The following is a 22,812-nucleotide window of genomic DNA, read 5'->3' on the forward strand; positions in this document are numbered from 1 at the left end:
GACGCCTGCCTTTACATGCACATTGTCTTTAATGGCACCCCAGTCTTCTATGCTGTGATTTTTGAAAATCGCTGCAGCATAGCTCCTGACTGTCTCTGATTTAGTACAAAGTCCCTCTGCCCCTCTGTCCTTCTCATTTGTCCCTCATTTTGGTGTGATCTATCTAGGTGTATATTAACCACTTCAGCCCCAGTCCTATTTCGGACACTTTTTGTTCACAAGTTAAAATTAGTATTTTTCCTAGAAAACTACTTAGAACCCCCAAACATTATATATATTTTTTAGCAAAGACTCTGGAGAATCAAATGGCGGTCATTGCAATATTTTTTATCACACGGTATTTGCGCAGCGGTCTTTAAAACTGAATTTTTTTGGGAAAATTACGAAAAATCACATTTCACTGCATTTAAAAAATACTAAACAGTAAAGATAGCCCATTTATTTTGTATATTGTGAAAGATGATGTCACGCCGAGTAAATAGATACCCAACATGTTACGGTTTAAAATTGCGCACACCCGTGGAATGGCGACAAACTACGGTCAATAGAAATCTCAATAGGCGACGTTTTAAATGTTTTTAACGGTTACCAGTTTAGAGTTAGAGTGTAGCTCTCTTTTTTGGCGATCTGGCGATCGTGGCGATACCTCACATGTGTGGTTTGAACAGCGATTTCATTTGCGGCTCGACTTCCGTATACGTTTTCTTTCATGTGCGAGCTAACGGTGAAGAGGGCGGCTAAAAACTTTATTTTTTTCCTATTTATTTATTTAACTTTATTACAGTTTTTTAAAAAAAAAAATCTGATCACTTTTATTGCTGTCACAAGCAATGTAAACATCCCTTGTGACACCAATATGCAGTGACAGGTACTCTTTATGGAGGGATCGAGGGTCTAAAGGACCCTAGACCCCTCCCCTACACTTTCATGTATGCAAAACGCTGAAAACGGCATTTTTGCATACAGCCGTTTTTTAAATCTGCCGCCTTTTAGCAGCAGAGTAACCCGGAAGTGACGTTATGGACGCCGCCTCCGGGTTACGTCATCGGAGACCCGATCGAAGCCGCTTCTGGCTTAGATCGGGACTCCATCCAGCCGGCGGACCTGCCGGCTGGGTGCTCGGGTCTCCTGGTGGGACGGGAGGCCTGGGCAAAGTAACGGAAGGCGGCGGGAGGGGGGGGACGTCCCCTCCCGCTCACCCGGGTATCGATTGAGCGGCTCCCGAGCCGCATCTGTTCTTACTGATGGAAAGCCGACCGTTGGCTCTAAACTACGGTACCGGGATGATGCCTCTAGCTAGAGGCATCATCCCGGTATAACCCCGCAAAGTTTGCCGACGTAGCCCTACGTCACTTTGCGGTAAGTGGTTAAATGCAATCTTTATCTTTCAAAAAGTGTTTCACAGTGCTAAACCTTTTATCCAATTTCTATATCATTGCATTTGTAAACTTCAAAAGCCAATATAAAGAAATAAAAGTGGTAAAAAAAATGCACTTGAAGGTTTAACTAATCATTTTTTTTGTATAACTCTCCTTTAAGGGGGCGTGACAGGGGGTGTGCCCTATGCCTTCATACTTTTGCTAATCGGTGCCCCTGGTTCCAGTGGCGTAGCATGGGGGGTGCAGGGGGGGGCGGCCGCACCGGGCGCAACATCTGAGGGGGGCGCATCCTGCAGTGTCACTCTGTCTGACATTATATATATATATTACTAACACGGTGTCATCACACACTGTTTGCGGCTACCGCCATCTTTAGGCTGGGAGTTAGCCGGCGGGCGCCCTATGGCTGGAAATTGCGGGTCGAGGCGGGGGTGGAGCTGGACTGTGCCTCCTCTGCCCATTGGCGTAGCGTTGCAAGCCAAGCCCCGCCTGTGGGCGGCGTGTTCTGCACAGCTCAGTCAGCTCAGCGAATCAGCAGCCTTCTTTTCACTCAGCCGCCCGGCGCTGTCACAGGAATCATTCATCTCTATCTTTCCAGTTGTGGTGAGCACAGCGTGAAAAGGACTGAAGAGAGAGTTGTGAGAGGTGAGGTGAGACCATGAGAGATGTTTTTCTGGACTGACAGACATACAAGGCATCTAGGGAGGGAGGGAGGAGGAGGGGGGGGGAGCAGCCTGGAGTGGAGAGCACTGACTGCAGTAAAGTGAAAGTGGAACTGTAGCGGAGGTCAGTGTAGGTGTCATGGGGGGTGGGTCAGTGAAGGGGGGTCAGTGTAGGTATCAGTAGGGGGGGTTAGTGAAGGGGGGGTCAGTGTAGGTATCAGTAGGGGGGGTTAGTGAAGGGGGGGTCAGTGTAGGTATCAGTAGGGGGGGTTAGTGAAGGGGGGGTCAGTGTAGGTGTCAATGTGGGGGGGGGGTCAGTGTAGGGGAGTCAGTAAAGGGGTCAGTGAAGGGGGGTCAATGTAGGGAGGGTCAGTGTAGGTGACAGTGTAGGTGTCAATGTGGGGGGGGGGGGGAGTGTAGGTGTCAGTGAAGGGGGGTTCAGTGAAGGGGTCAATATAGGGGGGGTCAGTGTAAGGGTTCAGTGAATTGGGGGTCAATGTAGGGGGGGTCAGTGTAAGGGTCAGTGTAGGGGGGTCAGTGTAGGGGGGGTCAGTGTAGGAGGGGGGTCAGTCTAGAGGTCAGTCTAGGGGTCAGTCTAGGGGGCAGAGAAGAAGGGTCAGTGAAGGGGGGGACAGTGTATGTGTCAGTGTAGGTGTCAGTGAAGGGGTCAGTGTAGGGGGGTTCAGTCTAGGGGAGTCAGTGAAGGAGGGGCAGGGATGGAGGGGCAGGGTAGAAGGGTCAGTGAAGGGGATTCAGTGTAGGTGTTAGTGTAGGTATCAGTGAAGGGGTCAGTGTGTGGGGGGTCAGTGTAGGAGTGTAAGTGTAGGGGTCAGTGAAGGTTTCAGGTAGGTCAGTGTAGGAATCAGGAATGTCAGTGTAGTAATAAGGTAGGTCAGTGTAGTGATCAGGGTTGGTTAGTGCAGGAATCAGGTAGGTCTGTGTAGTGGTCAGGTAGGTCTCTGTAGTGGTCAGTATAGTGATCATCTACTTCATCCATTAGGATTTCCTTGTGAAGACTCACCATTGAACCTTTAGCAGACCACTCAAAGCACTGCTTTTCATATTTTTGCATCTTTGAGCCTACCCAATACAGCTTATTAACTGTTTATGGACAATTCTATTGGCAGGCAAGAGTGTGTTCAATGAGTTAAAATCTCTTTGTGCTATTCATGTTTTCATTAAGGAATTGATCATTCTACTGCAATGAATATATCCACGGTACAATCAAGCCAAGTTCATTTTCCATAAGAAATTGGAGGGGTTTTCTACATAATTGAGGTCCTCACACTGCACCCCACGGATAATTCATCCTTCACTGCATGCTGATATCCGTCGGATCCAAGTGTATTTAGATAGAAGGTGTCATCTTTAATGTGCATGGGTGCCTTCAATTGTTGATTTTAAATTATTGTTCTGTAACACTACGGCTCACTGCCTTTGTTTTTGTCATATTTTTGCCTTCAGGCATACATGCCTAATAAACTTATACCTTTTAAAGAATACATACCTGTGGTGCCCTTAGTTGGTAGTTGGGGTAGTGGATAACAGACTTGTGTTTGTATTTTCACGACTCCCCAACCTCTCTCCCCTTTTTCTTTTGCTCATATGTTTAATGCCAATGGCCACCACCTATGGCTACGTAAATTATTAAGGTACTTCACTAATTTATGAGGTGTCCACCATAATTTAAGTGTACCTCTCTTGAGCCCTTTACAGAACACTACCTTGCTTTTCTTTTTTGCTAACTGAACTCAACTGCCTCTAAATGACTGTAAACGACCCTGTGTACATGGACAGATAAGATAACATAGAGGTGGGTTCAGGGGCTTCTGAAAAAAACGCCCAACTGCTCCTAAATGTCCGTTTACAAGTAGCAGTGTACATGAGGCCTAAAAAAGATGGGAGGTGTGCTGCAATACCACTGTAACTATAACTTGGAAAGGCTAGCTAAACCTTGGAAAGAAGTACTTTGTCACTGACATCATTGATTCTGTTATGTATACCCAGGGTAACATGTCGGCTTCTCATGGTTTTATTCCCAAACCACCAAGTCCTAGTGACGGTATGTATCTTATTTTATCTTATTTTATAATTAGTATTACAATTACTAAAAAAATGTACAAGTCTTAGGCCTTGTTTACTCAACCTATGCCATGCTAGTTCACACTGCCTCAGACACAGGTCATATTTAGCATGCAGTACCATCACCAAACATGACCCGTTCAAATGAGCTGGACCATTACGCTACTGCTCTGCAATGAGCATGATGCACACTATTGTGTTGCAACATATTTCCTCAGAGCAGCCTGTCAGATGTCTGCAAAAGTGATCCACTGCGGATTGCTTTTCAGAAGAGCAGGAACAACAGTTAAACAAGCACTTACTTATAATTACCAGTAGGTCCCTTAAAGTAATTGCAAACGATCAACTTGTAAAACAACCCAGTTTAAAATAAAAATGAAAGGCAAAACATTTGTGTATAGATATAAAAATAAAAATTATAAATACCTTTTTTCCTTTTTTATAAGTGATCACATAGCCTGTGTTCTTAGATGCATAAGAGGGGGCTAGAGAACTGACCATGGGGTGCTCTAATGCTTAGTGTAGTCAGTTTTAGTAGGAAAGACATACAAATCAGATTAAAGTACCGTATATGTAACCCCCACCTTGTAAAACAACCTATTCAGTTTAAAATATAAATGCAGGGCAAAAGTTTGTATATAGATAGAAAAAACATTATAAATACATTTTCCCCTTGCCTAGTGTGGTAAGTGCTGTCCTGCCTAGTGTGGTCAGGTTTAATATGAAAGCAGGGTAGGAACACCAGGTATTTCACCCAAAGGAAGCAATACAAAGAGAACAGGATACTTTTCATACAAGTGTATAGTACAGCAGGCACATACAGTATCAGGACTATGAATGGTGGGTTTCTATATTCTTTAATTTATTATTGGGTTTAGTTTTTGTCTTTGGCACAGTTGCACCGATAGGTCTTTGCAACACCAGCAGCATTTCCCACCATTAAACAGCTATTGCTCCCCTGCCCTTAGCTGGCCATGATGCTCACATCCCATTGGCAGGCACAGCTTCACCCACACAATTGGTTGGCCCACCTGTGGGCCTCCCAATAACTTGCCTGGCTTTTCCCCTGCCATTGACTGGCACTGTTGCTCACCTCCCACTGGCTGGCATGGCTACTCCCCTGTCATAGGCTGGCCCAGCTGCTTGCCCTCCCATTAGCTGTTCCCGCTTCTTGCTGTGCTGTAATTCTTTGTGCTGCTTAGACAGTGGCAAGTGTGGGGAGGGAGGTGCTGAGCACCCACACATTTTGGCAGAGAAAAAAAAAAAACATAGCATGCAAGTAACACCTTTCAGAGGCTGCACACATGCATCAAACGCCTGTTAGTGGCCTCACACTTCTAACAAAAGATTTCAGAGGCTGCTCACATGTAACAAATGTCACACATGTAACATGGACTGCTGGTATCTAACAAAAGCTTCATAAAGACTGCTTCCATGTTATATAAGATTGCCATACTGCTCACATGTAACAAAAGACTGTAAAAGTCTGCATGTGTGTTACTAAAAAGTGTCAAACGTAGAGCCAGTGGTGTATTTTGGTTTTGTGCTGCCCTAGGCAAGACTAAAATTGGGCGCCCCCCCCCCCCCCCCCCCTCTGACTCCTATGTAAATTTGCCCCACTCCTTCCTTTTTAACGAATGTGACTCCCTCTAAAATTGAAGGACTTCAAGTCACAGCATGAACCCCTGAGATCTCACGAGAGGGGGGGGGGGGGTGAGAAGGGGGTGGGAGAGAGAGAGAGAAGGGGGTGGGTGAGGGAGGGAGAGAGGGGGGTGGGTGAGGGAGGGGGATGAGAGAGAGAGAGAGAGGGGGGAGTGAGAGAGAGAGAGGGGGGATGAAAAGAAGAGAGATGATGAGAGAGAGAGTGGATAAGAGAGAGAGAGAGAAAGAGAGGGGGTGAGAGAGAGAGGAGGGGATGAGAGAAAGGGGGGTGAGAGAGAAAGAAAGAGGGGGTGAGAGAGAGTTGAGAGAGAAAGGAAGGGTGAGAGAGAGAGAGGGGGGGTGAGTGAGAGAGAGAGAGGTGGGAGAGGCGGCTCTAGCAACCAGTGGCCAAAAGAGTCTCAGGTGGAGGGGGTGGCTTTTTTGCTGCCCCCCTGCAAAGTGCTGCCCTAGGCCTGGGCCTTGTTTGCCTAGGCCAAAATACAGCACTGAATAGAGCACATGGCAATGCACATGTTGTTCTCTAATTGACATACAGATGTTCATTATCCAAATTATATTGATTATCCAAATCAAAACCATTATTATTTGCCTTGTTCAAAAAAAAAAAAAAAACAGATTGGTATTGATTTCAGATCATAGCTATATTATTATCTAAAATCTGCAACACTCCCACCTATGTGAACACTTGTTACCACCACACAACCAGTATATAACAAACTAATATAAGCTTATAATTGGTAACATCTTTCATTTCCTAGGCTTCAACGAAACATGGCTTCCTAATACTGAAGATGTACGAAGTGCTGAGAATGGAAGTCCAAAGTTCAGCCATCCCTATAAACATGGTAATAAATATAGTAGTGGCTGGTGTTCTATCTCAATATTGTTCTTTCTGCATTCCAGTTCCTTCTTTAATTCTCCTATTTTCTGCAGTAAACTGCAAAAATCTATTTGTCTTCTGGGCCAGCTCCTCTTTTCTTAGATCGTTTCTCTAATTCCTCTATACTGACAATTCTTTTCAATCAATAGGGTGATTTCCACACTCCCAATTATTGAATGCTGTAAAGCACTGCACAAACTGTTGGCACTATATAAATCCTGTATAATAACAATAATAATAATAATAATAGATTTGCTGTCCTTAAACTTGGTATCAAAGTCGTTTTTTGGAACGGAACAGAACCCTATTTTTCTTCCGTTGAAAAAACGTAAAGGAAGCAAAATCGGATGTCAGCGGTGTCATCCGCTGACATCCGCAATGCCCATAGACTTACATTATGTCCGTATATCATCCGCAAACGGATGGGATGATATGCGGACATACGGAGCGGATGACACAAGTGTCATCCGCTCCGTGAAGAAAAAAAAAAAGCACCAGAGCGGATCGTAATGCGGTCCGCTCCGTGTGAAAGAGCCCTTCGTCTGTAAGGTTCAATATTGAGATAGCCCACCCTTTGCAATTATAACAGCTTTAACTCTTCTGGGAAGGCTGTCCACGAAGTTTAGGAGTGTGTCTATGGCAATGTTTGACCATTCTTCCAGAAGCGCATTTGTGAGGTCAGGCACTGATGTTGGACAGGAAGGCCTGGCTCGCAGTTTCAGCTCTAATCCATCCCAAAGGTGTTCTATCAGGTTGAGGTCAGGACTCTGTGCAGGTCAGTCGAGTTACTCCACCACTCATCCATGTCTTTATGGACCTTGCTTTGTGCACTGGTGCGCAGTCATGTTGGAACAGGAAGGGGACATCCTCAAACTGTTCCCACAAAGTTGGGAGCATGAAATTGTCCAAAAAGTCTTATTATGCTGACGCCTTAAGAGTTCCCTTTACTGGAACTAAGAGATGACCTAAAGATAGGCCATGCCTGAAATGTGTCGTCATGACGACAGCCTTCTGAGAGATTGCTCCACAGACCATTGTTGCTTTCCCCTGGTGTACCAACATGCACCGCATCCAGTGACAACAGCGGCTGTGACATTGCATCTGGTGCATCATCCGGAAGCTTAGGCTACCCATTCTCTGCCTGAGTCTCCCAGGATTGTCCTTGGATTGATCGGTGAACCCGTGGCCTTGCTGCACAGCCTCATGTCATCTTTGGCTGCCATATGCATCCTTGGCTTGTTGTGCTTTTTTGCATATTTGCCTGCAAAATACATCCCACGCCTTTCCACATTGTGCCAGTAGTCCATCATAGCGGTACACATTGGGCTCTTCACCAGATCCTTTATAGAGCATCTGTCTTTTTCCATCTGGGAGAACAAGTGGTTTTACCTGGGAAGACGACCTCCTCTCTCCCCTCCAGCACCTGCTTGATTAATGGTATGTGTTTTCAGCTTGTCAAGTCACGTCCATGTGTGATTTTTGCAAAATGTTATTGACACTTACACAGTCCAGTCTGTTCACACAGGAGCCTTTTTTTTATCTTTTTTTAAGTTTGTTGTTGGACCAATAAACATTTTATATGTTTGCATTAACTGTGGTTTTGGTCTTTCACCCATGTTGAACTACAATTACCAGCCACCAGCTTTCACAACACTGGTTTGTGGCTGTACAGACTTATAGAATCCCTCAGCACTTAAGTTGAGGATCTTTGTGGTTAAATTGTTATGCTTGGACATCATAATTGGTGCTCACGGTTTTACATCCCAGCTGCGAGGGATTTCAGTTTTGTTCCACCATTTTGTGAACTGAGTATCCTTGCCTGAATTGTCTGTTTTGTTATTTAAATGTCTTTGTAACTAAGGGACCAAGCCCAACCCCTGAAAAACAATCCCACACCATAATCCTCCCTCCACCAAATGATTTGGACCAGTGTACAAAGCAAGGTCCATTAACCTCCTTAGCGGTATTCCCGAGTGTGGCTCGGGGTTAAATTTCAGTGCAATTAGCGGTAACCCCGAGCCACACTCGGGGTATCGCCAGGAGCATCGCTGGATCCTGAAAGAGGGGTTACTTACCTTATCCCCGGGATACATTGTGGTGTGCGGTGGCCGGATCTTCCGCCCAATGCTGGTGAGCCCCGGCTTCCGTCTCCTGCGACGTGACGCTCGCAGGGGGGTGGAACCAGCGGCAAATTCAAAAAGTTATACACACAAACACACTGATTACAATACAAAATAAAATTAGTTGACATTAGTTTGCCCCCAAGTGCCCTTTCCTGCAGTTTTACTGTACTTTATATATATTTATATATATATATATATATATATATATATATCCAGAGATGTATAGTAACGAAGTAGAACTACTTAAGTACTGTACTTAAGTACCGAAATGCGGTATCTGTACTTTCCTAGAGTAGAATTTTTTTCTCCTACTTCTACTTTTACTTCACTACATTTTTTCGATGATTTCGATACTTCTACTCAAGTATTTTTTTTTTGTGCTGCATAGTTACTCGTTACTTTTAAAAAAATTACCACTGCCAGAACAGTAGATGGCAGGTTGCATAAAGCTCAAAAAAATGTGTATAATGTCATTTGTAAATCAGCGCATATGAAAATAAAGGCTGTGTATAATAAAAGCTGCTATACCAAATCTTTCCAATAAAAAGAAAATATGAAACACACAAATAAATGGTGCTACAGCGCTTAAAGTGCATCAAGAAACTACTAACAAACACAGGTTAATCATTTGAATAAATCATTTGAAATAATAAAAAACAATATGATGTTCAAACTTTTGACTTCTTTCTTTAATAACTACATAACACAGTACTTGTACTTCTACTTTCAGTACTTGAGTAGAATTTTTTTTTCAAAACTACTGGTACTTTTTACTTTTAGTACTTAAGTAGCAAATTTTTTTAAAAAACTACTTGCAATACTTAAGTAAAAAAAATGTTGAATACTTTAGTACTTCTACTTAAGTAACTTTTTCTGTGAGCACTTCCACTTCTACTCAAGTCACTTTTTGATCGAGCACTTGTACTTTTACTCAAGTAGAAATTTCGAGTACTTTATACAAGTCTGTATATATCTATATCTATATCTATATCTGTATATATATATATATATATATATATATATATATATATATATATATATATATATATATATATATATATGTACACACACACACACACATATATATATATATATATATATATATATATATATATATACTTTAACTTATTTATAATTGTTTATTATATTATAATTTATGATTTTGTGTTTCAAACTTTATCATAACCGTGATGTTATAAAGAAGAACGCACAGTAAAAAAAAATCATATGAAATAGTTGGTTTGGGCTGCTCATCATTAAGAATTACATGCAAAATAATGGTACCGCTTTCAGCACTTAAAATCTGAAACAATCATACCGCCAGGGAGGTTAAGACATGAACGAGTAAGTTTAGGGTGGAGGAACTTGACAGACCTGCCCTCAACCCGATAGAACACCTTTGGGATGAATGTCCATGCACATTAGGACGATTGCAGGCATATTTCAAGCTCATCTTTTAGAGGCAGGAAAAAAAAACCCTCTGGTTTGAGTTTCTGAATGTGCTTTCTGGCAGAAATAATGGAAAACTCTCCTAAACTCACCTAAACTGTGTACAAAAAATGCTCAATATGAGTGTTTTTTTTCTCCATAGGGAACAGATGTTTTTTAAATGCATGGAGCCTTATTGTTTTCTGGATTATATCTACTGTATTTTTTAGATAGACATTCAGTAACTGCGATTCTCTCAAATGATATGTGTTTGTTGGTGCTAAATCCTTGGATCCCTTCTCTTATCCATCCATATGCAGCCCTGGTTCCCTTATCCTTTTTACCTATATTCTTTTATCTTATCCATCTATAACTGTGGTTCTCTTCTCAATCTAGAATTGTGACTCTGGCTCCCTGCTGTACTCCATCTACAACTATGGTTCTGGCTCCCCTCTCTTATCCATCTATAACCATGACCCTACCTCTCTTCTCTGTCTAATGCATGGCTCTAATTCTCTTCTCTTCACTGGCTCCCTCCTTTTTACCTTAAATCCTTTTCACAGGCAATATACAATTTTGAAAAATTGTTCTGAAACCTGAATATTTATACACAAAGAAACTATAAAATGTAATGTAACTATTAGAGCCGGTTCACACTACTCCAAATTGGGACACGACTTGTGTGCCCTCAAGTCGCTCCAAGTCTCTTGTCATCATAAATTCAATGTAAATGAATGAGAGCTGTCTTAATATGCACTACTGAAGTCGCTCCGACTTCAGAAAAGGTTCCTGTACTACTTCAAGGCAACCTGTATCAGACTTGTGCACATAGACTTCAATGGGAGTCGCCTCTAAGTCGGATCCTTATCTATTTTCAAGCGACTTGTCATTAGTGATGTCGCGAACCTGAAATTTGCCGTTCGCGAACGGCGAACGCGAACATCGGCAAATGTTCGCGAACTGGGCGAACCGCCATAGAGTTCATTAGGCAGGCGAATTTTAAAACCCACAGGGACTCTTTCTGGCCACAATAGTGATGGAAAAGTTGTTTCAAGGGGACTAACGCCTGGACTGTGGCATGCCGGAGGGGGATCCATGGCAAAACTCCCATGGAAAATTACGTAGTTGACGCAGAGTCGGGTTTTAATCCATAAAGGGCATAAGTCACCTAACATTCCTAAATTGTTTGGATAACGTGCTTTAAAACATCCAGTGTGTGAATACGATCAGGCATGATGTTGTATCGATCAAGTAGTGTAAGGGTTACGCCCGCTTCACAGTGACAGACCAAACTCTGACAGACCAAACTCCCCGTTTAACAGTCAGTCAGTCAGTCCGTCCGTCCATTTGCACAACCACAAACTCCCCATTTGCACAAGGTTGGATACCGAGCTAGCCATGTCCCGTTCCTTGTCCTCACTGACATCATTGAAGGTCTCTTCCTCCACCCAGCCACGTACAACACCAAGGGTCCCCGAAAGGTGACAACAAGCCCCCTGGGACGCCTGCTGTGGTTGGTCTTCCACCTCCTCAAAGCCACCTTCCTCCTCTGACTTCTCTTCTTCAGACTCCTCTCTCTGCGTTGCCACAGGTCCAGCAATCGACAACGACAAGGCTGCTTCTGGTGGTGATGGGGACCACAACTCTTCCTCTTAATGCTCATCTACGGCCTGATCCAATACTCTTCGCAGGGCACGCTCCAGAAAAAATGCATATGGGATGAGGTCGATGATGTTGCCTTGGGTTTGACTGACCAGGTTTGTCTCCTCCGCAAAAGGACGCATGAGCCTACAGCCATTGTGCATGAGCATTCAGTAACGCGGCCAAAAAATACCCAGCTCCGCAGAGGCTGTCCTCATTTTTTTAAATGAAAGAAAATTAATGTTTTTTCTATGAAAAATTATCCCGCGGATCGCTTTTGGTCTGTTCACAATGAAGCAATGACCTTATCATCTGGGGTGTGCCAACACACTCCTAGAGGTGATTGCTTCATTGTGATACACAAGCCCCTTCACCACAACAAGGTAACGATCGCGAAGGGAAATTGACACATGTATGTGCCTTTTTTTTGTTTTTTGTTTTTTTGCAGCCACAGTGTAGCACCAGAGGCCAGAAAAATTAGGCATGTACACATGCATGAAAAAGCAGGTATTGTTGCAGCAGAAAAATTGAGGTTTTCAAGGCAGAAAGTGCACTAAAACATTGCAGCTTGAACCGTAGTTGGTGGCGGAGACGTCACGTAAGTCATCCGGCATGCAGAGATTAAATACAGCAGCGTGTGGACCATTTTTAGCCCAAGGCATCTCATCACGCCTTTTTTAGTCAAATGCATCCCCCACTGTCAGTCCCTTTGGGATCCAAGTTCAATGGCAAATTGGGATAGCTCAGGCCACAGGTCAAGCCTGCACACCCAGTAGTCAAGGGGTTCATCGCTCCACAGAGTGTCGATATCTGCAGTTAAGGCAAGGTAGTCTGCTACCTGTCGGTCGAGTCGTTCTCTGAGGTTGGACCCCGAAGGGCTGTGGCGATGTGTAGGACTAAAAAAGCTCTGCATGTCCTCCATCAACAAGACGTCTGTAAAGCGTCCTGTCCTTGCCGTCGTGGTGGTAGGAGGAGGATTACTTTCACCTCTTCCCCTGTTGGATTCCCGTTGTGCTGTGACATCACCCTTATATGCTGTGTAAAGCATACTTTTCAACTTATTTTGTAGCTGCTGCATCCTTTGCGACTGCCGGTAATTCGGTAACATATCAGACACTTTCTGCTTATACCGGGGGTCTAGTAGCGTGGCCACCCAGTGCAGGTCGTTCTCCTTCAGCCTTTTTATACGAGGGTCCCTCAACAGGCATGACCGCATGAAAGACCCTATTTGCACAAGGTTGGATGCCGAGCTACTCATGTCCAATTCCTCGTCCTCACTGATGTCATTGAAGGTGTGTTCTTCCCCCCAGCCACGTACAACACCAAGGGTACCAGATAGGTGACAACGAGCACCCTGGGATGCCTGCTGTGGTTGGTGTTCCTCCTCCTCAAAGCCACATTCCTCCTCTGACTCCTCTTCCTCAGACTCCTCTTCCAGTGTTGCCGCAGGTCCAGCAAGCGATGGTAAGGCTCTTTCTGGTGGTGATGGTGACCACAACTCTTCCTCTTCCTCTTCACGCTCATCTACGGCCTGATCCAGCACTCTTCGCAGGGCACGCTCCAGGAAGAAGACATATGGGATGATGTCGCTGATGGTGCCTTCGGTGCGACTGACTAGGTTTGTCACCTCCTCAAAAGGACGCATGAGCCTACAGGCATTGCGCATGAGCATCCAGTAACGTGGCAAAAAAATACCCAGCTCCGCAGAGGCTGTCCTAGCACCCCGGTCATACAAATACTCATTGACCGCTTTTTCTTGTTGGAGCAGGCGGTCGAACATTAGCAGTGTTGAATTCCAACGTGTCGGGCTGTCGCAAATCAAGCGCCTCACTGGCATGTTGTTTCGCCGCTGAATATCTGAAAAGTGCGCCATGGCCATGTAGGAACGCCTGAAATGGCCACACACCTTCCTGGCCTGCTTGAGGACGTCCTGTAAGCCTGGGTACTTCTGCACAAAGCGTTGTACAATCAGATTCAACACATGTGCCATGCACGGCACATGTGTCAACTTGCCCAAATTCAATGCCGCCAACAAATTGCTTCCGTTGTCACACACCACTTTGCCGATCTCCAGTTGGTGCGGGGTCAGCCACTGATCCACCTGTGCGTTCAGGGCGGACAGTAGTGCTGGTCCAGTGTGACTCTCTGCTTTCAGGCAAGTCAACCCCAAGACAGCGTGACACTGTCGTATCCGGCATGTGGAATAGCCCCTGGGGAGCTGGGGGGGGGGTGCAGTTGGTGTGGAGCAAAACGCAACAGCAGAAGAGGACACAGCCGAGGAGGTTAGCAGAGAGTAGAGGAGGTGGCAGCAGGCCTGCCTGCAAGTCGTGGCGGTGTCACCAACTCCTCTGCAGCAGAGCCACGCATTCCATGCTTGGCAGCCACCAGCAGGTTTACCCAATGCGCAGTGTAAGTGATATACCTGCCCTGACCGTGCTTTGCAGACCAGCTATCAGTGGTCAGATGGACCCTTGCCCCAACACTGTGTGCCAGACATGACATGACTTCCTTTTCCACAATAGAGTACAGGTTGGGGATTGCCTTTTGTGAAAAATAATTTCGGCCGGGTACCTTCCACTGCGTTGTCCCAATAGAGACACATTTTTTGAAGGCCTCAGACTCCACCAGCTTGTATGGTAAAAGCTGGCGGGCTAAGAGTTCCGACAAGCCAGCTGTCAGACGCCGGGCAAGGGGGTGACTCTGTGAGATTGGCTTCTTACGCTCAAACATTTCCTTGACAGACACCTGACTGTGGGCAGATGAGCAGGAACTGCTGAAGGTGAGAGTCGGAGGGGCAGGTTGTTGATAGGGGGCAAGGAGGACAGCAGTGGTTGACGTGGCTGAAGATGCTGGACCAGGAGGAGGATGGTGGCTTTCAGTTTGTGTGCTGCTTTTACTCATGTCTTGATCCCATAGGCGTTTGTGATGTGAGATCATGTGCCTTCGCAAAGCAGTTGTACCTAGGTGGGTGTTGGACTTCCCACGACTCAGTTTCTTTTGGCACAGGTTACAAATGGCATCGCTGATATCAGAGGTAGACACACAAAAAAATGCCACACTGCTGAGCTTTGCAATGACGGCATTCTGGTGGTAGCAACAGCTTGCGTTGATTGGCGTGCTGTCTGGCTGACCCCGGGTGCCGAATCTACATGCTGTCTGACTGTGCCACTAGCTCCTTGTGATTACCTCCCCCTGCTTCCAACTAGTCTCCTCCTCCTCTCTGTTTCCCCATCTGAACTTTCCCCCTCTTCTTCTGCTCTTCGAGCAGGCACCCATGTGACATCCACGGACACATCATCATCATCAGCCGCTTCACTTGACAACTCAGCAAAGGCAGCAGCAGCAGCAGGTACAACATCATCATCATCATCACAATGTATGTCCATGTGTATAATTCTGCCTGACTGAGACATATCCCCGTTATCTACATCCTCTGGCACTAATGGTTGCGCATCACTTATTTCTTCCAACTCATGTGTACTCCTCTGACAGATCAAGTGAAGCGGCTGTGGTGCTAGTGTTGGTGGTGGTGTTGGCGGGCGGGCGAGTGGTAAATTGAGAGGTGCCCGAAGCTGAGCTGGAGGAGGATGGTGCATTAAGGTTCCGAGCGGAAGCTGTAGACGATTGGGTGTCCTGTGTAAGCCAGTCAACTATGTCCTCAGAATTTTTTGAGTTCAGGGTCTGTGGCCTCTGAACACTGGGCATTATTCTAGGGCCAAAGGAAATCACAGCACCACGACCACGACGGCCCTTGCGGGGTGGCCTGCCTCTGCCTGTAATTTTTTTTTAGATTTGTGGTACTATGAGTGCAAGGTGCTGTGCCACCCTATAGGAGTGTTGGGCAGTGGGTACAGTACACTCTGTGGACCTGACAGTCACTGGCAGCCCAGGCAACTGCAATTATAAAAAAAATATATATTTTTAATTTGCAAGCTGCTGTGCCACCGTATATATCAGTGGTGGGTGGGCAGTGGCACTGCAGTGGGCACAGTACACTCTCTGTGGACCTGACAGTCACTGGCAGCCCAGGCAACTGCAATTATAAAAAAATATATATATTTTTAATTTGCAAGCTGCTGTGCCACCGTATATATCAGTGGTGGGTGGGCAGTGGCACTGCAGTGGGCACAGTACACTCTCTGTGGACCTGACAGTCACTGGCAGCCCAGGCAACTGCAATTATAAAAAAATATATAAATATTTTTAATTTGCAAGCTGCTGTGCCACCGTATATATCAGTGGTGGGTGGGCAGTGGCACTGCAGTGGGCACAGTACACTCTCTGTGGACCTGACAGTCACTGGCAGCCCAGGCAACTGCAATTATAAAAAAATATATATATTTTTAATTTGCAAGCTGCTGTGCCACCGTATATATCAGTGGTGGGTGGGCAGTGGCACTGCAGTGGGCACAGTACACTCTCTGTGGACCTGACAGTCACTGGCAGCCCAGGCAACTGCAATTATAAAAAAATATATATATTTTTAATTTTCAAGCTGCTGTGCCACCGTATATATCAGTGGTGGGTGGGCAGTGGCACTGCAGTGGGCACAGTACACTCTCTGTGGACCTGACAGTCACTGGCAGCCCAGGCAACTGCAATTATAAAAAAAATATATATTTTTAATTTGCAAGCTGCTGTGCCACCATATATATCAGTGGTGGTTGGGCAGTGGCACTGCAGTGGGCACAGTACACTCTCTGTGGACCTGACAGTCACTGGCAGCCCAGGCAACTGCAATTATAAAAAAATATATATATTTTTAATTTGCAAGCTGCTGTGCCTCCGTATATATCAGTGGTGGGTGGGCAGTGGGACTGCAGTGGGCACAGTACACTCTCTGTGGACCTAACAGTCACTGGCAGCCCAGGCAACTGCAATTATAAAAAAAAATATTTTTAATTTGCAAGCTGCTGTGCCACCGTATATATCAGTGGTGGGTGGGCAGTGGCACTGCAGTGGGCACAGTACACTCTCTGTGGACCTGACAGTCACTGGCAGCCCAGGCAACTGCAATTATAAAAAAATATATATAGTTTTAATTTGCAAGCTGCTGTGCCACCGTATATATCAGTGGTGGGTGGGCAGTGGCACTGCAGTGGGCACAGTACACTCTGTGGACCTGACAGTCACTGGCAGCCCAGGCAACTGCAATTATAAAAAATATTTTTTTTTCCAATTTGCAGCAAGATGCTGTGCCACCGTATATATATCAGTGGTGGGCACTGCAGTGGGTACAGTACACTCTGTGGACCTGACACTCACTGCAATTATGACAGAGGAAAAAAAAATATTTTTTAAAATGCAAGGTACTGTGCCTGTGCCACCCGAAATGAGTGTGGCGTGCACACAGTACAGTCTGTGGTGGGTCTGTGTCCTCTCACACACAGCGGGCAAACAACTGCAGTGTACAATAGATATATATATATATATATATACAGTATATATATATATATAAAAAAATACTCAAATACCAGCCCTAAAAAGGGCTTTTGGGGACAATAGATATATATATATATATATATATATATATATAAAAAATTACACAAATACCAGCCCTAAAAAGGGCTTTTTGGGTCAATATATATATATATATATATATCCAAAAAAAAACTCAAATACTAGCCCTAAGAAGGGCTTTTTGGGGTGCTGTCAGGATGCTGTCCTTACAGCAGGAGTGGACCAAGAACACTGACTAACAAGACCGGGAACACTGACTAACAACTGTCCCTAGCTATTAACAGCAGCAGCAACAGCAGCACTCTCCCTGCTCTCACTAACACACTGCTTCAGAATGATCTATGATGGATGCTGCCCTTGCTTATTTATAGGAGGTGGGAGGGTGTGGGAGGGAGGTATGCTGATTGGCTGGAATGTGTCTGCTGACTGTGAGGTTCAGGGTCAAAGTTTGCCTCAATGATGTATTATAGGGGGCGGACCGAACATCGCATATGTTCGCCCGCAGCGGCGGACGCAAACAAGCGATGTTTCGCCAGGAACTGTCCGCCGGCGAACAGTTCGCTACATCTCTACTTGTCATCAGACTTTCCAGGAAGAAGAAAAAGATTAGCCAGGCATTCCCCAAAGACAAAGTCGCCTATCATTTAAGTCTCTTCAAAGTAGTGCACATGTCTCTTCCAAGTCTCTTACAAGTCTCTAAACAAGTCTCTTCAAAGTCACACTAAAAAGTCGCTCCTTCATGGGGTGACTTTCTGGTCGCGGTAGTGTGAACCGGCTCTTAGGGTCTCATTCATACTGGCAACTCCTAGTGAGAATCTGCAATTCTTGTTGCCAGTAAATCTAGCAACATGCACATTTTCTGTCTGAACAGTCAAGGCCAGAAGCTGTGCAACCAGGTTTGTACCCTGTACAAAACAGTGATTGGTGCCACCACTGTTTGCATGTAACCACTCACACCAGATGTTCCATACAATTAAGGCTTCTGGATGCAAACTGCCCACTTCCAGGGCCTGTGGTCCTGGCCACATATACTGTATACTGGACACAGCTAATCGCCCAGTTGGGTGCAGCCATAGCACTGAGTACTGCTGTATCTGAATTCAAAGTTTAGTAACTCATGCCTAATCATCCATCTGATTGGAGCCTCTAAAATGACAATTATTTTTTCTTGACACATTTGACTCCAATTTAAATAAAAAGCTTAGTAGGAAATGTAAAAAAAAAATCAATAATGTATATTTTCTTTTGCAGACTCTGATAGTCTACCACCACCGTCATATAGTCAACTAACTAGCCTTCCATCTGGCAGACCAGAATCTCGTATGTGCAAATTAATGTTATTTCTATAGTGTATTAAGGATAATTGTTTTGTGATTCAGTACGTTTGTTTCACATATTTGTTAGGTGTCGTATAATGTGGACTGACATAACTTGACTTCTTGGAGTAAAGTTGGTCAGTTAGGATGGATTTCTTGCTCGATCATTGTTGTTATCCCCAGTTGGCAACCACGGCACTGCCCCCTCCCACCTTCCCATATTCAAACATCCAAATTCACTTGATTGTAGAAAGGTGTTTTTCGTCATAATGATTTTTTGACAGAGGAGTTGTGTACAGGCGGTCCCTGGGTTACAAACATCCGACCTACAAACAACTCCTACTTACAAATAGAGGGAGATAACAGGACGTGAGAGGAAATCTACCCCTAGGAAGGGGAATTCAATCCTGTAAGAGTTATCATGGGAAGAAGGTGTCTCCACTGAAGCTTTATCACCAATACTTGTTTCCACAACAACCCAAAATGTTCTAAATCCAATTGTCATAAGAACAGGAAGTGAGGTAAAATCTTCTGAACAGGGACATAGACAGCAGAACAAATGTTACTCTGGTGTTAACCCTTCCCCATGCTATCCAAAAAGCTGTAAAAAAAATGTTTTGGCTGGAGCTACACTTAAAAAATGTACCTGTTCTGACTTACCATCAAATTCAACCTAAGAACCAACCTACAGACTATATCTTGTTTGTAACCCGGGGACCGCCGGTATGCATGGCCAGCAACCATCCACCACCTAAAGAGTTTATAAACACTAACGGGGACTTTGCTCAGTTTCGCTTTGCTAACTATACCAATGAAAGTGTTTTCTTATAACTGTTTGATAAGTGAGAAAATATCTGTTGATTCTGCCAGAGATCATGTTAGCTGATAACTTCCTGTGCAAACGGAATGGTAAATTAAGAAGGGGGAGATGAGGAGAGGGCTGTGTATGAGGATGCATCCTTTGTAATCAATGAGAAATCAGTTTTTAAATCCGCCAACTGCTGATTGCTGTAAATCAAAAGAAAAGCAGACCTGATAGGGATTTAGTCTCCCAGTTTCTAAACAGGCTTCGCCCACCCAAATCATTTCCCAAATTTGGGCATAGCCATATTTGGGTAATAAAATCACCACTATCCCCAATCCCTTTTTTAATTTAGCTTTTGTACAGGGAATTTCTAGGCTGACAGCAGAATAAAGCTTCTGAGTATAGACTTGCCTCACCCTGAGCACTAGCATACCGCTGTATGCTAGCTCAGAGCTGGTCTTAATTACTGCTAGTTTCCCCATCTGTGAACTGGCAATAATTCTTTAGAAATCTGTAACCGTCAAAACCACAGGTTCTTAAATTGCGGTACTACCTGAACTTTACTTATCACCTACTTTCTCATTGGCATATCAGTCATCGATGTCACCCCACTTCCTTGAACTCAAAACTGAGCTCATAATATCCCCCCCCCTTCCCCTTCCCATCTTCTCCATTGAGATTAATAGCACACCTATCAGGCAACCCCCCCACCAGGCCAGGGAGCTAGGTGTAATTCAGGACTCTGACATATACTTTTGGCCCCACGTCCAATCACTGTCAAAGTCTTGCTGCCTTAACATCTGTAACTTTTCCAAATTTTGTCCTTAACAAATGACACCACAAAGCTTCCAGCTATTGCTTTCCAATACGTTCATTATGACGTTGTTTTTTAATGTAATATTGTTTTTTTTTGTCTAAAAAAAATAGTAAAAAAAAAGCTTCCAGCTATTGAAACTCCCTTATCATTGGCCTACCTTTACACAGGTTACTACCCCTTCATCCCTTCATAATTGATAAAATTGCCATTTTTGCCATTAGTGATATTTTGCCAAACTTCGCTCACTGAACTTCCAAGGATAAATTTAAACAAACATCTTTTTATTTTCATTTGTATTTTAATTCCTTTTTATGGTGTATTTAGAAAAGTTTTGTTTATTTAATTTAGTATTCTTTGTGTTACTTTTGGATCCTAATAATAGGTAAATTTCTAGCACAAGAACAGGTCCAGAATACATGATAGGAGTTTCTGTAACTCTAAGGATAAATCCAATTCCCATGTCACCCTTAGAAACTACTAAAAATAACCTTATGTTTACCTTCTCATCAACTCTAATGCTGGCAATATAATAAATTAAATTTGTCCAGTTCAGCAAGGACCTGTTGAATTTCAATCAGTGTATGGCCATTCCCACTTGACAGAAGTTAATTGTTTTATTGATTTCTGTCAAAGGAGCTTTTTGGAAAATTGTTTTGATTGCAGCCACTTATCAGTGTATTCTGACAGTTGTGGGTGCCACTGTCAGAATACAGTGTTTTGGTGAGGGGGGATTCCTTTATCCACCTTGTATGTGAATGAAGGAATCTTTTTTGTTTTTGCTGACTAAAAAAAAAAAAATTGAATATTGCCAGTTTAATGCATTCCCCAAAAATGGTGACATTATGCTGAAATCTCCCAATGTTTGACAATTTTCAGGGTAATAATAACACTCAGTTTTGCTCATCTCTATCCTTAGCCGGCAAGAGTACCCGTCCTCAGCAAGAGTCTATCTGTCCAGCCCTGAGGTGGGTTCTAACCAGGCGAGATCAAATTGTGAGTCAGATGACAGAGGCTTGCCTTAACCAGTGCCTGGATGCTCTGATTTCAAACACGATCATCCTAAAGGAGGACTACGAGCTGGTAAAATCAGAGCGCACAAGAAGTGCAAAAGTTCGAAAACTCATCGATACATGTGACATGCAAGGAGAAGTATTTGCCAGGATTATTGTGCTAAAGTTGAAAGATAACAGACAAAATGCCCTTCAGCCTTTTCCAGAGTTGTGACAGGATGCTTAGGACATTCCACTTTGTTACAGCGCATTAAATGTGGGCTAAATCTAATGCAGCATAAGGAGGTGGTCTCTAAAGGGCCTGGGGTTTCTTTGAATGCCCAAGAGAACATTCTCTCTCCAAAACAGCTACCAAATTGTATGAATGCTACTTGTATCATGTGAAACCAATCCTCTTATTTTGGTGGTAAGCATATCTGATTTTTTTTTTTACTATAGGCCCCAAATTATAATGTAGCAGAATGGACCTGAACACAAAAACTAAGAATCTGCTATGTTTTAAGGAACATGTAGAAATATTAATTGTGCCTAAGCGGTCCCCTAAATGATTTACCTTTTTGAATTCAATTCTTCTAAAACAAATAGTGCATTTCCTAGTGTGAGACTATTCTATAGGTACTCTTGTGCCTATAGCCTCATTAAATCTTCTGTGTGAGATCATCTAAGGAACTGCTGCTTATGACTGCTTGACTCGCAGGATTTGAAGTAAGATTTGGTGATGTCACTATTGTACTGTTTGCTGAAAGAAAAGCTGTACCCAAGGACCTGCAGTGAAAAGATCTTTATTTTATGCTTTATTTATTCTGTGGAATTATGTTTCATCCAGCTCCCTTTTCCAATTTTTTTTTTTTTCCAATTTTTTAATATTCCCCTACCAGTGTTGGTGACAGTTCTCACATGCGAAAGCAAAGCCCTTGCAATATGGCTGCCCCCTGAAACAGAGACACCCGTGTCAAACAAGGCATGGCAAATCAGTATTGGGGGAAATATCAGCTGCCTATAGGCCATAGTGGTGCCTAATCCTTTTCCCTCTGTTGAGTCATTTCTCATGATTGCTGTTACTTGAGTTTACTTAATGTAAAACATGGTTGTTTCGTCTTTATTTTGTCCAAATATGTCAGTTTTTCCTGGACACTTGCTGTCAATTTACCAAAATATTGGAACCCCCATAAAGGTAATTTTGTAAAATGAATAGCATATTCTTTGAACCACAGATTGCTAACTTGACCTATGATGTACTGTATATCTACAGTATTAATATTTGGTGTGGATTGGTATTTGTACATTTGTATTTCTAACTTAAACAGTTTTCAAAGATGTATATTAGTATAGTTTTTTTATAGTAAACAATATATTTTTCTTTGTAGGGGCTTCTAAAAAATATATAATGTTATTTTATATGTCGTTTTATGTTATATATTAAAAAAAAATAATATAACCAATTGTTATTTGTGTATTTCTTTCATATTTTTTTTTTATTTTTTTACTGGTTCAATTTTCCACATAGAACACATTTATTATATACAGTAAATTCAAATAGTTTTTTT

At 43.6% G+C, this 22,812-nt stretch overlaps 1 protein-coding gene across 2 annotated transcripts in view; it reads left to right on the forward strand.

Moving 5' to 3' along the window:
* Positions 1-21,633, forward strand: part of RIPK2 (receptor interacting serine/threonine kinase 2) — an 87,076-nt gene extending 65,443 nt beyond the window's left edge. The window contains exons 9-12 of one of the 2 annotated variants that reach the window (XM_082258790.1): positions 4,049-4,103; positions 6,544-6,630; positions 18,569-18,637; positions 21,172-21,633. In XM_082258790.1, the coding sequence (XP_082114916.1) occupies positions 4,049-4,103; positions 6,544-6,630; positions 18,569-18,637; positions 21,172-21,479 (519 nt within the window). In that variant the 3' untranslated portion in view covers positions 21,480-21,633. The remainder of the gene's footprint in view (positions 1-4,048; positions 4,104-6,543; positions 6,631-18,568; positions 18,638-21,171) is intronic. The other variant, XM_082258791.1, reaches the window with a different exon arrangement.
* Positions 21,634-22,812: the final 1,179 nt, after the last annotated feature.

The sequence above is a fragment of the Pelophylax lessonae genome (genome assembly GCF_965119305.1).
Source record: "Pelophylax lessonae genome assembly, chromosome: 5".
Lineage (NCBI taxonomy): Eukaryota > Metazoa > Chordata > Amphibia > Anura > Ranidae > Pelophylax > Pelophylax lessonae.